At 34.5% G+C, this 17,036-nt stretch overlaps 1 protein-coding gene across 2 annotated transcripts in view; it reads left to right on the top strand.

Moving 5' to 3' along the window:
* The window catches only part of LOC125662941 (receptor-type tyrosine-protein phosphatase epsilon-like), a 118,460-nt gene that overhangs the window by 27,110 nt on the left and 74,314 nt on the right, over nucleotides 1-17,036 (top strand). The window contains exons 17-25 of one of the 2 annotated variants that reach the window (XM_056147216.1): nucleotides 2,324-2,459; nucleotides 3,451-3,591; nucleotides 5,080-5,173; nucleotides 6,070-6,143; nucleotides 6,291-6,425; nucleotides 6,507-6,632; nucleotides 7,979-8,133; nucleotides 9,548-9,683; nucleotides 10,988-15,074. In XM_056147216.1, coding sequence (XP_056003191.1) covers nucleotides 2,324-2,459; nucleotides 3,451-3,591; nucleotides 5,080-5,173; nucleotides 6,070-6,143; nucleotides 6,291-6,425; nucleotides 6,507-6,632; nucleotides 7,979-8,133; nucleotides 9,548-9,683; nucleotides 10,988-11,059 — 1,069 coding nt within the window. In that variant the 3' untranslated portion in view covers nucleotides 11,060-15,074. Of the gene's footprint in view, nucleotides 1-2,323; nucleotides 2,460-3,450; nucleotides 3,592-5,079; nucleotides 5,174-6,069; nucleotides 6,144-6,290; nucleotides 6,426-6,506; nucleotides 6,633-7,978; nucleotides 8,134-9,547; nucleotides 9,684-10,987; nucleotides 15,075-17,036 lie in introns of those variants that run through there. The other variant, XM_056147215.1, reaches the window with a different exon arrangement.

Below are 17,036 nucleotides of genomic sequence, written 5' to 3'. Positions count from 1 at the left end.
GTATATGTATTATGTTATGTTATTTTGTATCCTTTGAATTATTGCCTTGACAACAATTTTCGTGAAAAACAGGAATATTGTCGTTCTCTAAGGATTCCATTATCCATTCTGGACAAAGTATCAGGGTCCCGCGTTGAAAATGCCGTAGTCCTAGATAAATCACATTTTATGTTTGTTCATCTGTCCGTCTATCTGTTTTATGTTGTGTCGCTATTATCCAAACTGTTTTAACCTTAACGTATTTTGCAATTTTGTACAGAAATATTTTACAACACGCATTCTGAGAGTATTGCAAAACCAATACATGTCCCCTTTCGGCGCCCAATGAATTGACGGATGTAATAATTGAGATAAAGAACATTTGGTGTTATTTGACCTTGAATAGTGACCTAAAACATTACTGTAAAGTCACCAAGTTTACCAGTGTTAAATTAGTTTGCTGCTTCGTTGTTCATACAGTTGACGCATGTAGTTTTTATCGGAGATAAAATAGTTTTAGTCGGAACTCTATGATTTTCAAATTCATTTCATAAACATGCAGCATATATTCTAAATGTCACATAACAACTTTGGGTCTGATAAATACATGTATAATCATAAAAAAAAAAGAAATTGGGTACTCAATCATTGTGAGAGGTACCGTTTACCGATTTCGATGCAGTTCAAAAAGCATCAAATCTGGCTCACCGTTTTTGCACAAAATACGTGGGAGAAATACTTAACTAATGAAACACAAAACAACACACTGGTATAACATTCATATCTACATTTTAAATACTTAGAAAGGACTTCTGAACCATGTTTGTAATACTAATCAGTATCAACGGTTTGAAGACAGATTGAGAATACCGATTTCAGTCGGATTGCAGGAATGCGAAAATATGTGTACTGCTGACTCACTCACCGACAACAGACAAATATTCACGTGATTAGCATATTTGACATATATTTTATTGATATGTTCCTCTTGCAATTAATGGGCGTTTTTACACAATCAAGAGTATCGTCGACTGTCTCCATTCAGATGCCCCACTTTCACCGCTTCCAACGAAACTCGATCCCTATTCCAATGAATATAAAATCTTAAAATATAAAAATTAATTTCTTTAGCACATGTATATAAAACATTTCGAAATTCAAATTTGATCTGTAGTTTGCCACTCTGAAACTACACTGCAAATCTTGCAAACATAATGAAAAAAGGTCTGAAAAACCAATGCGACAGATTGTAAGACAGAGGAACCGAAAGACGGACAGATATAGAAGACAACTATCGTCTCCTTCGGTTTTACAAACCAGTAGGGGACTAATAAGAGAAAGATATCTATATATAATAGGACCACTTCGCTTTGTCTGCCCGTGTGTATATGTATTTTGATACGATACCTGTACAATTGAACATAAGAAAAAGTCAGTCAGTCATTGGGACCCTGCATTGAAAATGCTGAAACATTACATGATTCTCACATCGTCTGTCCGTCCGTCTGTATATCATCACCTTGGTTGTGATACAATATTTTGAATAGTTTTCAACATAAAGCTTTTATATTAGATACGCATGTAGTTGACCAATATAGGAAGATGTCCGTCAATTTGGGGGTCATTAGGTCATGGTCACAATAGTCCGTCAATATACTTAAGCGTTGAAAAGTTTATAACATAAACCTGTCATATATTATATATCAAGGTAGTTGAGCATTAAAATAAGAGTAACCCATAAATTTTGTTTTGTCCATTCATCTGCTTTGTCAGTGTTCACTTTCGTTGATATGATAACTTGAATAGTTCTCAAAATAAAGCTTTTAAACTGTATACAAAGATACTTGACCTAAAACAAAGACATCTGTGTCACTATATCGCAGAGTCTTATGGTCACGATATCTTGAACATTTTTATTAAGCAAACATCTTTCATATACTTTAAACAAATGCACAAAGATAGTTGATCATTAAAGAAAGAGACCTGTATAGTTTGGTCATGAGGTTAAAGGTCAAGGTTAACACATATCTTTCCACAGTCTTCAATACACTAAGATATTTGATATCTTATACACATGTAGTTGACCTTGCAATGGAACATGAGGATGCATATCTGGGAAAGAGTATTGTTTCACATTTCTGACATTACAAACATTAATGAATTCTTTCGCAATTCCAGTAGTAAATGTAAAGCATGATTCAAATTTTCGAAGGAACCTTATCTGGCTGAATTCGGTTTCTAGATCCTCTAAAAGTGTATCCATGCGTATCAATTTGTGCAATTTTCAGAAATCTTTCACAAAAAATTAATTTTGATGAATAATGTATATGTCTTGATGTTACAGTGCGGGGATTGGTCGAACTGGGACGTTCATTGCACTTGATGTTCTGTCCAGATACGGAGATGTCCATCACAGGGTCAATGTAGTGGAGTTTGTCAAGGCAATGCGGAAAGACAGGATGACTATGATTCAAAACGCCGTATGTATTACTTCTAAGATGTATCTACAACTGATCTGTACCATAAAAGAATAAAAAGCTAATACTTTAAATTGTAAAGTCATATATAAATTGATTTGCTGTTTATACTTTTTGTTACCGGTGGCAATAACCTCTCGGTCACAGTGCTCGCTTTGCAACCAGCGCTGCGTCAAACCAAAGATCTTGAGTTAGGTATTGACTGTTTTGTCAAAAAGAAATCGGTAATTAAAGTGAAAGTCACGGGTTTCCGGTCAAATTTCGAATATTACTTAAAACATCGGAAAGCTACATCTATAATCACGGAACACGTTGTTCGATAAAGAACCCTTACTGCTGCGGTTTGAAGAACCATGCATGGATTAACTTTTGTAGCACTTCACTTTCAGTTTGTAGTGAAAAATCCGGAATGAAATGTTTAAGGAAAGTTTATATTGTGTATTAGACATTGTTTTAAGTAAGGCTGGTTGGCAAGAAAATTTAATTAGGGTAGATGAACAATGTACATTCCTATTTTGCTGACAATTCTCACTATTTATGACTTCAGCAACCCCATCGTCAACTTTCCATGTTTATGTAGCAATATCACATGATCACCTGCCTGGTGTTCATTTTCACCATCTGATTCGATATTTGAATAAATGTTCTGCGATGTTCAATATATAGTCTCCCTGAACGTCAGTGTTTCGCAAAGTCTATATTCGTTATAATGACCTTATCCGCAAGGTCAGCCCGTCCTTGGATTGCATGTTTTCTGGCGTCTTTCATGCACAATGCTAGGCTGCTCGTTGTATATCGAATCTTACTACTTTGTTTACCTGATCAAAGGAAATGGTTAACGGAAGGTGTAACCGGTCAACTGCGGATTCTTACTCCTCATACGCACCTGTTTGCACCTCTATTGTTTTCCCAAGTGCCCTTGCTTGCCCTGTTCACGATGTTGTATATAATGCATGAGATTGATTCATATTTGTTGTTTTCACTTTTTTTATAGGACCAGTACATTTTCCTGTACCGCGCGTTGTACGAATATTTCAGACGAAAAGGAAAGTCCGTCAGCAAGAAAGAATTTCTGACGTCATACGCAGATCTGGATAAATCGGAAGCAAGCAATGAAATGACGGATGAGTTCAATGTAGGCATTCATTGATCTTTTTAATTAGGAAAACACATAATGATTATTACACATCAAGTCTCGTTTGCTTACGAAACTGAAATATGCATGTTCATGTTAAGTAAATTGAAGTGATGCACGAGGAATGGAAAATAAATTTAGAAACAAAGATTGGAGAATACATTTGTGGAAGCAATCCTAAGATATGTATTCATACCTTCTAATTTTCTCAAGTTTCGTAAGGCGCGTTTATTTTTCTATAATTTTAGATTTTATCAATATTATTTTATAACTACCCGAAAAATACAGAAGCATTATTGTTGCAATTACATGTATTCAATAAAATAAAAATAAAATGAGAATACTCCTATCACATAACATATATTGCATGTACGAGTGATGTCAGCATCAAAGAAAGACAACTCGGCGTTAAAAGCGTTTTAGGCGTTCAAATAAATTTGTCTAGTATTCAAACAACGCTGTTTGTGTAATATTTACGCAAAAGAGAGAAAGTGTTATGTGTATTTATAAAATGAACATTTATAGATATTTTAAAATAATACATTTTTCAAAAATGGTTGAAGTTATTTTGACAATGCAAATTATAACCAATGCTGATGAATTTTAAAATCGTTATCGATTTATAGCATGCAGATGTGAGACGTTGTTAGTGGTTCTTGAAGAGGACAGCATAAGACTTACTATCAGTTTTAATATTTCACACAGCAAACATTGCAGAATTACATGTAGCCACCAAAACATTTAGGATAGAGTAAATGATTTCAGTCCTAATACTGATACTGCATACAGTGTACATGTATATGCAGGGAAGTTGATGTTGAAGGGGTTTCAACAGTATTAGTTCAGCATTCCGCAAATTGTCGTTTTTATAACAAAGCAAAAGTGGATATAAAGAACAGTGATCAATCCCGTAAGGAATACAAAATTAAGAGTTGGACAAACACGGATTCCTGGACATACCATAGGTTATCTAATTTAAAAATATAACCTCGTGTGTCCAGGGGTCCGTGTTTGCCCTACTATAAGTTTTGTATTGTTTATTGGAGTTATGAGATTGATGACTTTTCGTTATCTTCGCCCTTTTTTATGTCGAATGCTGCCTAACGTATTTCATACCAACTATTAGGCCGTTCTTTACATACTAATTTTGATTACGTATTACTCTGTTTACATGATTAAAGTACATGGATCACGGTGGTTGTGACCGGTCAACAGGGACTGTTTACTCCTACTAGGCACCTGCGGTGTGTCCAGGGGTCCGTGTTTACCGTTCTCTTAATTTTGCATTTTTTATAGGATTTTTTTTAGATTGATCTTAACTTTTCAATGTAAGTCCACGAACTGTATATATATATATATATATATATATATATATATATATACATATGTGTGTGTTCATGATCAGACAAGGACCAAATCCAACCATCTGAGATTATTCCCTTACATAAAACGTACTTTCATACAGTTTTGTCATGTTGCTCTTTGTAGGCGCTAAAAAGCTTGCGACCACAATATGGTAAGGACAATTTCAAAACAGGACAAAAGTACCTGAAGCTAAATTTGACAGCATCGGTTTTACCAGGTAAATGATGAACACAATAATTACCTTGCTACATGTATAAATAAATCGTTAACTTTGACATTTTCATTCTACTGTAGGTACATGTATTAGCTAACATCTGGTTACTAGCTTGAAAATACGGATGTATATTTAATTGCTGTTATAAAATTTAGAAATTCATTTCAAAATTAAGGATTATCTCCCTCATGCATAGCTCTTATCCTTGGACGAATTTGGCTCCACTTGTTTGGCACGCTGTTTTTGGCTATATTTAGATCTAAAACTTCCTAGTTATTTCGGATTTCAAACATTTCGGTTCAGCATCACTGAAGAGACATTATTTGTCGAAATGTGCATCTGGTGCATCAAAATTGGTACCGTATAAGTTTTACATAATAAAAAAGCATTTAAAAATCCGATGATGATTTACTATTAAAAAATGTCGAACTATTCAACACGTCTTTATTCCGACATAAACGGGTACCAATGGGAATCTACTTCTGTTCTCATTAATACAGTGACGAAGTCATTGCTAGTTTACGAGTTCCAAGACCGCATGATATCCTTACCCAGTAATTAAGATAAAAATACTGAACAAATCTCAGGTTCGGAAAATAACGTAGACCCCTACCCCTAAAAAGTTAAGAAACATCAATTTGCAGACAAGAAAGACACACCTTTTCATATTGGTGGTAGTTGACCACTGGGACATTAAATTTTAGTCCCGTTCAATGTTTTCGAACCTGGTGTTTATTCAGTACTGTTATTACGTATTAAGGATATACATCTGATTTGGAAACTCCTTATTTAGCAATGATCCATCACTGCATTAATGAGAACAGATTAAAATTACCATTTGTACCCGTTATTATCTGAATTAGGCGTGTCAAATAATACGTCACTCTGAATAATTCCAGTTGAACAATATCTGGTTTATCTATCATCCCATGTGAAGGGTCGAGAACCATATTACAACGCAGTCTCTGTGCCGGTATGTATTCTTTTGCTGGGAACCGATTTTCTTTCCGTGGAGATATCACTATCCATATATTGATATATGCTACACACTATAGAGTTAATTGTCATATACAATACTGTTCCTTCGTAAATACTTCGTTTTCCTTTTTTCATGATTCAGTCATTTTCCCATACCGAGGAATTTATTTCTGCGCAGTATCCTGTGCCAGGTGCTGCTATTGATCTTGTACATCTCTTGGTGGATCAGGAGTCGCCAATACTTATTTCGCTGAACCCATTATCTGATGTGAAGGAGGTAGAGGCAATATGAAAACCAATCACGTTCAACGTGTTACTAATGATGTAGGTACTAATAGGTAACATTTCTTTTAAACAGATTGAAAACTGGGTTGACGCAGAAAACTTTATAATCAATTTGGATCACTATGAAATCACAAGAAGTACACAGACAATGCTGTGTGGAGAATTGCGGACAACCAGCATCACAATCAATAGGAAAGATGTGAGTTCAATTAAGGTTGGGTATAAGGAATATATAAAGATACATTGTAAGTGAGGTACATTAGTGAGAAAAAATCGAATGAAACGAATATTGGTAGTTAAAACATGATATGATAGAGGAAACCATGGTTTGCATAAAGTGGGAAAATGTATGTACTTAGATACATGTAAGTATTCCAACTCCATACTGACTAAGTTATTGTCTACTATTCTTTAAAAAATACGCTGTTTATATTACATGAAAGGTGAAGATAGCGAACAGTGATCAATCTCATTTCATACAATACTAAACATAGCAAATTTGTTTACTTCTGTAGATCGCCGTCTATAACTGCGTAGAAGACATGATATCAAATATGAGCACTTCCGTTTTCATTATTGTCTGGATATTATATATTCAGTGATTAGAGCATTCGCCCTGTAAGGTCGTGAGTTCGAGGACGTCATACGTAACACGTAAAGACAGCTAGTGACTGCTTCCTCGCCACGTTTTGGGCATTTAGAAGCCTTACAGACGAGACCTAAAAATCTGAGGTTTCGAGCCATAGCAGTCGTTGATATGTTTAAGAATCCTCACTGCATCGGCCCTGAACGCTAAGCACACGTGTTTTAATTTGTGACAATTCACATACAACTTCACATACAACTGGTAACATATCCAAATATGAGTTAGAGATTCTCAAAAAAGACGGAAGTCAACGAACAGAAGTGTTTTAAAACTCACTCATTTAGATAGTTCCTAGTTTTAGGTGAAGTATTACAAATTTTAACCTATATGTAGATGCTCAGTGTTATAGCAGTGAGAGTGATTTCCTTCTGTGACCTTGGCCATCTGATATAAGGTCATATCTGAAGGAATCATGATTCAATGCATCATAATGACACAGGATGAAGCTGTGCCATTCAGATAATTGAAAGGTGACGAGATGGTAGAACTCTGCTATTCATTCAACTATCAGTTTACTGAATAACACAGTTTTCATTCTATGTGAGCGTTAAGCAACGGAGCAATCATTTCATGCACATATGTTGACACTGCACCTGAATTGAAAATGGATCCAGGCCTCCCGGTTGTGGTGCTAGTACCTTAATCAATAATCTATCGCGAATGGTGCACTGTGGAGGAAAGTATCTAAAATTTCGGTTTTGATGTGTAGGTGTGCTTTTAAAAAATAATTTTCAGTCAAAGTATTACTATACATTCAAGACTGGGTTTTAATTTTGTCAAACAGTATTTGTAAATGGGAGAAAATAACAAAGATGTATATTTATCATGGACACCAATAATTTGTACATCAATATGACCAGTACTTTATTCTGTCTGATATTATGGTTTTATATTTATAGAGTGGAGAAACACACACGGTTAAGATATTTGAATGTATGAGTTGGAGTTCCAGTGAGATCTTACCAAATGAGCACGCGACACTAACGAACCTGATAAAGCATTTAAGTCTGGATCGAAAATCACACCCAGAGGGTCCTATAACTGTTGTTTCAAAGTATGTAATGATAACCATATGTTTACATGTTTTAATCTATAGTATGCTTTAACCTAATTCTGTAACAGCATTGTATTTTTATTTTACTTATCCGTCAGTCCATATATCGTGCATTAGGAATTATTTACAAGTGACTTATTTTCTTTATTCGCTCGTCTCAATAGGGGGCGTATGATGTTATAGCAAACTATATTGTCCGTCCGTCCATTATTTGTGTTTTGGTTGTTTTGTTTATTTCCATTTCTCTGGAACTTGCTGTGTAGTGTCTTTGAAAGTCACGCTAGGAGTTGTATCCCTTGATTTGAAAACTAATGTTATATGTAGTGTACACGATTTGTCAATCCAACTCCTCCCACAGTTTTCAATTGTATTTTACAGAGTGTTTGTGTTGGTATTGAAGATGTGCATGTGGGAAAGGTTTTGATTTTCTTCAATTTGTGAAAAAATAAATTTGTTGAACTTAATAAGTTTTGAGAATTTCGCCCACTAGACGCTTTTCAGTTTTCGAGCTAAGGCCTTTGTAAATAATTTGAAAAGCGATTTTTATCAAATATATTTAGACACAATGATCTTGTCTGGTTACCTCCTGTCAGTTTTTAGCTGGGACTTATCACTCATACGATGAGAAAGAAATGTTGATACAGCTTAATGATAGCTGATATTAGCTTTAAGGTAGTACTCTACGTCGTCATAATGGCTGACTTCCTTTAAAAACATGGATGAAAAAATCGATATCAGCAATATTTGTCTTTTCCTTTTCCGTTTAAATACCTAGCCGAGTAGCTCAGTAGGTTTGAATACCGACTGCTGAAATGTAGGTCGTTGGTTCGAGTCCAGCAAGGGTTTTAAATTTTTTTTCAGATTACCTTCTACTAAAACTGTCTTTTTTGACAAAATAAAGTAAATTTGAAAAATTTCAACTTCAAAATATTGTTGTACATATCCCCCACTTTTCATCTACATCAAATTTCTCTGGTGTAGCATACCTTCTTAATAAAGTTCGATAATTCGTGGTGCTTTGCCATGTTTGCTAATTAATGTCACAACAAACACATCGACAAAACACCTCACATAAGCTTGTGACGAGAGTATCGTGTACCATTTCCGGTACTATTTTTGAAATTGTATTTCTGCATACTGGAGTACCACAAATTCAGCTGCGTGCGTTAGTATGGTCCTTTGATAACCTGTGTCATCTTGTGTGAAAGTTTTACGTAAACGTATTCCGATTTCTAACATATGCTGTTTTAACTGCTAGTAAATGTTGAATTTTGCTTTTTGACGATCCTACATGTGCCGTGTTACCAATATGGATCTACAAGAGAAAGGTCCCTGTACAATATATCAACTAACGTTTTATCGAGAATGAAATCGTTGGTTGATGAGAAAACGTCTATGTTATTTTCCGTTTTAGGGACGGTGCTACATGTTGTGGGGTATTTCTAGCGGTCTATAACGCGGTAGAACAAATACTGCAGGACGATGAGGTGGACATTTTTACCATCGTGCAACAACTGCAATGTCACAGACCGGAAATTATATCCAGAAGGGTACAGTTCAATACAATTTACTTTATCTATAACTAGGCTGGTAAGGATAAAATCATATGAGAAAAAAAAAACAAGAAAATTTATTAACACAATCTACTTCGTAGCTATTAAAGCTATATAAAATGAAAAATTGAAAATAATGAACAGTGAGCAATTTCATAAATACCATTAAAATACGAAATTGAGAGTAAGCTAAACACGTATCCCTATTAACTATCAAAATTATGTAGAGGAAACCATTTAGAAACATTCGTGTTTTCAAATCGAAACATAGTTTTCCCTGGCATTAAGTCCTTCACTATAGTTCATTTTGGTAGTTCGCTCCGCATGCGTAAGACCGGGTTCGAATCCCGGCTGCGACAGACCTAAGTCGTTTAAACAGGTAGTGACAATTCCATCGCCAAACGCTCGGAATCAGGTGTGAATGTCATGGGTCCTCGGAGATGACCTTAAAAAACGGATGACCCGTGTCACAGTAGGTGTGGCATGCTAAATAACCCTCACTGATCAATGGTTGTAAGCGCCGAGAATATGTCGAAATTTGAAACCCTTCATCGGTCTTCGTGACGTCTCCATATGAGTGAAAATGTTTCGAGAGAGGCGTTCAGCAAGATACAATCAAACAATCATTTTGTTAGGTTAAGGGCATTGTTCACATTTTAGACATTATCCTCTGCATTAGATAATATCCCATTTTATCAAGTAGCTTTCATCTCTAAAGAAATAAAAATACTCATATGTGGAATGCATTTAAGCATATAAAGTAGCTATGGTAAACTTCAAATTTGAATGAATATCATTTTGAAAAATTAACGTATGATTGATTGATTGTATATTGCTTAACGTCCCTCTTGGGGATCTAGTAACGTATGAAAATAGAGAACATGAATAAAATAAAGCGTACAACAAAAAGAAAGTAAATAATACAAACTTTAATTACTTGCCATAAACCCATATACCTGCAGTTCAATTGTATCTTGTAGTGCAAAAATATTTGGTACGAGTCAACATATTCCCTATACCAAAATGGATAAATTGTCATTTATTTAAATCGAGATAAAATATATGTAAATACCGTTATTCATTTCAATGGAATAATCAAATGAAAATGAAGGCTTTGGATGTATGGAATCAAGTTTATTTTTCTATAATGTAGAACCGCAGTAAATCATGATCGTCTTTCAACAACCATAACATATAATAGCCCACCTCCTACCGGCCGATAATAAAATCATATCATTGATTTGCATAATCCCCAACATGTCTTTACAGTATAATTACGCATTGCCTCGTTTTCATTTCAGGAAGAATATGAATTCTGCTTCCGGTCTGTTTGGAACTATCTTAGTTCGGACAGCATGTATGCCAATACCTAATGATGGATAGACGCACCATATTAGATTGATTCATGTCTTCATTATTGTGTGTATTGCGATTTTGTGTTACTATAGTGTGATATGCTCTGAGTAAGCAAGATGTAATTATAATGTTGAACATAGTAAGGATTGTCATTTTACATTGTATTCGGACATCCTGAGGTCTAAATTGACAAATCTATTGTTAACATAGTTTTATAATGTGATGTAAAAACACGCAACTGACAATGTAGGTTATTTTTGTATATGAGTTTAGGATTTATGTTTTATTTATTTTTTGCATTCATCTTTTTAGAGTTTGTGGCGGAAACCACAATCGAATCATTCGGAATTATTTGTATTTGGGATTTGTTATATCTGTTAAACAATTTTTGCGTAAAAGGGGAATTCATCGGAATTAATATCTGGTAATTGAATACCTAAACTAGTACCAACTGGCTTAATCGGAGGGAATATGATAAAATGTTCTCTGTCGTTTGTGTTATGGGATCTTTGTACCCACGTTCACTAATTCACTACAATAAGAGATCGACTAATCCATGTATTTTGCATTTCTATGAAGTGAATTCGCAGATAGTGCGATGAGAAGTATTTGTAATGACTTTTGTTGAATGTTCACAAAGAAAATTAAATCTGATAATCGAGGTAAAAAGACAAAAGCGATCATGCTGGTATTGAACAGTACGATTTAATCTTCATTACGTCCGGCCACACACCTCTTGAAGGACAAGATTTGCAAGTACCGTGAAACTTCTCTAAACCGGCCGCTTCTCGGACCGGAGAAAACGGCCGTTTTAGAGGGATGGCCGGTATTCCGAGAATTTAGCAATTATAGACGTTTTATCTCAATATTCACAAAGTAGGTACTGTCCACTTTGATCTGGTGATCTATGATCAATTATCGGTGGAGATTAAATTAGTCCGCTTGTAACTAAAGATAATTATGAATTACAAGAAATATTCTCGCTGAAATCATATAATTTTAAACTGAAAATCTATAACAGGATACATAAAGAAAACACAAGCCTATCATTGGAATTCCTCTTACCTATAAAAACTCTGTTTACATTCATCGCTTATGTCATTAACATTTGTTTTTGACGTTTTTAAAACGTACAGTACTAAATATGATATTGTAATATGAACATTTCTTTGGAATTTTAAGTCTATGAAAACCAAGAAAATTAATCTATCTTTTAATAATTATCAATAACAGTCATGGGTTCGTTGTTTATTAACTACCGTTTATATCCATACGATAGTATGGTGAAACAATATGTCGTTTGATACTGTATTAACTCATTATGTTCCTAACTGGGTTTTTTTTTACATGTTGTACAGAATTTGGAAAGGTCTCTTGGATTAGATAAGTGTCAATTAACATCATTGACAGAACAGGGAAACAATATAAATTAAAGAGGCCAGTAGTATTTTTCACACCTCCGGTCGATAATTTCCCACCTGGCCGGTCAGTCAGTCAATTTGCACACCTGGACGATCTTGATCAACCTCTGGCCAAAATTGTCTTGTATTCAAAAAGTGGCCGATATGTTAAGAATAAATTACACATGTTTCTTAAGAAATGTACTTTAAAAAGTGGCCGATGTCCGGTTTTCAGGGGTGTCCGATTTTGTAAAACTTTCTTTGTAAGGAAATGTTAAGATTTCTGCCGGGACTTTGAAAATCGGTCGATATTCAGGGAGAACCGTTTTTCTGAGGGGCCGGTTTGGAGAAGTTTCACTGTATACATGTATATGCCTGAGCGCTATCCCATCCATTATTTGATCAATGAAATTTTGATCGGTAAAGTAATTTTATAATAAGGCTAGATGACAGCGTCTAATTTTTGTTGTTTTATTATTTTTTTTTCTTGGGGGGGGGGGGGGGGGCTGTAAGAGTTTTTCATACATCCCTTCCACTTTCACCAACTGCCGACCTAAGTAATTACATCTCCTTCACAGAACAATTCATATTATGAGTTAAAATTTTAAAACATGAATTTGCATTCCAGAGAAAACGAAAAGAAGGTACTCTTTGTGTATGCATTAATATCTTACATAAAATACTGACTACATTGTATATTACAATCTTTTTTTATTGAAAGAGTTTTTTTCTATTGAAATTTAGACATACAATTTTAATCCATGCAGGGCCATATTGAAAACTAGCGTTATCGCTAAATATGTAATCCTGGATAAATAAAGGCTTTATTATTATTGTTATTATTCTCCATTAGTACTTCCTGTAGGTGTGGGTAACTGGGTCAAGTTTAAGTAGTATAAAGTATTATAACAAAGATATCGATATATAAACGGATGAACTATTATTTCAGGAGATGCTTTTTGTAGATTAAGCATCCATCCACTGAAATCACAAAATATTTGGAATTCGGTTATCTTGTCAGTATGAACGAGTTTGAGTCCTTTATTTACATACCTCAAAAGACAAGACACTCGATCATTTTCGCATAACAAAAATCGCCGGTATATTTATTGACAAATAGAAATGGGAAAATCACATTACTATTTCTTAGATGTAGTACGATTTCGTGTGAGAGAGCAATGGTAGAATCAAGACTAGGTGGTCGGTAGACATTGAACCAAATGAACGAGAATCATCAACAACAATGCTACGCCTGTTATAAAGACTGGGCCCTAGTCAGTAGAAAATACGTGATATGGGAAGACCTACATATCAGGACAGGATTGACATTACTCACCTTTCTAGAAAACTGTCACTTTTTATTGCATTTCTCTAAATCAGTGAATAAAAAACTTAGATCTACACATCATTTCCCTTATGTTGCATACTAAAGCCCCCTCCCGATGTTATAGTAAGATAGGTAATCATTTTCATTGTAATTACACAGTCATCCTTCTGCTTTCCATTAGTCATTCTTCGTAAGACTCCTAACACGTTTTGATACTTTGTCAGCACCTCAATAACTGTCGACATCAACGCCACCGTTTGGGAAGGAGCGATAACTTTTACGAAACGTCTTAATACCATCGTCGATATAGAGTACAGGGATCATTGTAGACAGAATAATTGAAAATTGGGATTATGAGACAATTTAAACTTGATATACAATCTGTAATAAACTGAAGTGCCACTGTCAAACAACGGTCGAATAACGCACAATAAAGGCTTTGTTGAAAAGAATACCACCAGTTGAAATAAATAGTAGTTATTGAAGCATAGCATTTTGCATTAGATGTATGTTACATGATTTAAACACTTAATAATGTCCAAAAACTACCGGCAGATTTGAAATTGTATGTGAATTCACTTTGATAATGCAGATCCAGAGTGTTAATGCTATTACTTTATAGCATTTGTTTTTGTTGGGTTTTTGTTTTGTATTTTGTTTTATCATTTTTATTTAGTTTTGTTTGTTTTTTGTTGTTTTTTTTTTTTATAAATTGCCAAATATCTGTTTAAATATCTGCTGTAGAATTTGTATCTGGTGAATGGTATGCTGAAAGTTAAGAATTGTTTTTATTTATATTGATATATACATCAGGTGTTAAAATCTTGAAGAATTCAAAATAGGTTCATATGTTCAACCTCAATCAGGGAAGAAACAACTATACTATGTACACGTCTTTGAAGACGAGGAAGATTTAAACAGAAACACTTGAATATTCGTCTAAACGTTTTCATACACTTTAAACCTCTTTGTAACGATAGCATACCTACTTTTATTGTCAAGGAGGGGAGCATATTAGTATTTAATCATTTTGCACGATCACTTGTGTGTCACCTATGTGTCACAAGGAAGTTTATGCAAGTGCCTCGATTTATTTTACACTAGAATTCTTTTACACAATTATAAACATTCGTATGTTATTGCCACTAGTTCAAACTTTTAAGGTATATGTTTTTACCGAGCGTTTCAGAATGTTTCACGTTCCATTCACACGTGTACATTTTTCCTGCCATGATTTCCATTTCCATATTTAAATGTTATGCATGAATCATTTGAATATCAATAAAATTTACACAAATTTGCCTATATGTAGCGTTTTCGTTTTCTATCACCTGCAAAAAGCATTCTTAAAGATACAGATATTTTTTTCTGAGTTAATGAATAGTATCCAATTTACGTTCCATTCACGAATGTTGCAAACAGATATACAGACTAGTAAACAATCCATTGGCAAACGATCTACATACCCTACTATTATAAACGTTCTATGGAAGAACATTGCTCTTGTCTCTCCACTGACTTGATACGCAATAAACATATTCTGCATTTCATGAAAACATTTCGGTTGAGCATCACTGAAGAGACATTATTTGTCGAAATGTGCAACTGGTGCATCAAAATTGGTACCGTATAAGTTTCACATTCTAAAACAAGGCAAGGTACTGACAAATAATTTAATGTTACAGGGATTTAAACTTAGCATGTCGCGAATTTTATGGTCGTTAAAATGATCTTTATTTGCAGATACAAACTTTCATGGTATTGAATGTTTTATAACATGTTTAATGCTAGGCTGTTCTTTAGAGACTCCGTTTATCCGATGAAAATATAAAGATCACATTGGTTGTGATCGGTTAGCATGGGGTGCTTACTCCTTCAGACACCTGGCCATGCCTCCAGAGTTTTAACGGGCGTTCTCTCTAATTCTCAATTTGAATTGTCTGTAGGATTTATAGAATTGGTCACAGCTTGTATTTCTCACCTCCGTTGTAACTCTACTTCTGAAATATGTGATAGCTGTTACCAGCTAAACACTTACCAAGTTCGGTTCAATGTCAATGCAGTTTTAAAAAACACATCATTTCAATATAGCGTGGAACGACATCACATGTTGACACTTTGTCGTGATGTTTTCTTTTAGAATTTTCGTGGCTTTTTTTTTTTACTGAAGGGAGGTTCAAACGATGAACTTATATTTGGAATTAGGTTCGGAGAGCATTGGCAGAGTTTTGTGGTCAGACAACGCTCGTGTTACATGTTAATCCGTTCTTTACAAACTGATTTTGACTACGGAGTACTCCGTTTATTTCATAAAGATGCAGGGCTCTCAACGGGTGTGACCGGTTGACGGGATGTTTACTCCTCTTAGGCACCTGATCCCACATCTGGTATATCCAGGGACCCATGTTTGTCCAGTTCTTAATTTTATATTCCTTATATGAGTTATAAAATTAATCATTCTTCGTTATCTTCAAATTTCCATTCAAGTCTTTATCAATATTTGGTGGTGTTACCAGTACGTAGCAATACTTGTTATTTAGGATCGCGGTATTCATAAATTGGCATCCGCTTGTTAAGGATAAGTAGTACTTGGATAAAGATTTCGCATCATATTCCCTAAAGAACACAATACATCCTTTAGAGGTATGATTTCACCCTTCATGGGTCAGCTGTAAAAGTAACATTCAATTCTACTGCAACAATTAGTTAATTTCAGGAGAGAAAAAAAGGAAAATGGTAATAACATGTTTTGATATACAATAATATGTATTAAGCAAGTTACACCAATATTTCAAAATTCGAAGTTTTCTTTGAACATACATTGTGATCTGCCGAATTTAAAACAACCTACTGTAGATTTTAGAAGCAACACAGGTTTTTCTTCAAAAATTATATGTACTTGCTCAATACGTGGGGCTCTATAAAATCCCTATGTTTCACATTCACAATAATGAATAGAACTTGTATATGTATCAAATAAAGAAAGTCTGGTCTCAACATTTAAATTATTCTGCTTCACTACAGAGAGAATGTACATTTTGTAGCTTTGGTAGTAATTTACTCCGGAGTACAGTCAAATTTACTGTTGTATTTAAAATCCATAGCTACATGTAGGTACGTAAAAACCTCAAACATATCAAACTCTACATTGTCGTTGGAACACCTTTCAAAATGGTAGTTTTTCGAAATGGTTATAAAGTCATTTCGAAAAACTACCGTTTTTGTTTTGCTGACGTTTACCTTTAATTTTCAGTAATTTGTATGTGA

Source organism: Ostrea edulis, chromosome 8 (assembly GCF_947568905.1).
Source record: "Ostrea edulis chromosome 8, xbOstEdul1.1, whole genome shotgun sequence".
Classification (NCBI taxonomy): Eukaryota; Metazoa; Mollusca; class Bivalvia; order Ostreida; family Ostreidae; genus Ostrea; species Ostrea edulis.
The sequence above is the reverse complement of the archived record's forward strand: the minus strand, read 5'-3'. Positions and strand labels throughout refer to the sequence as shown.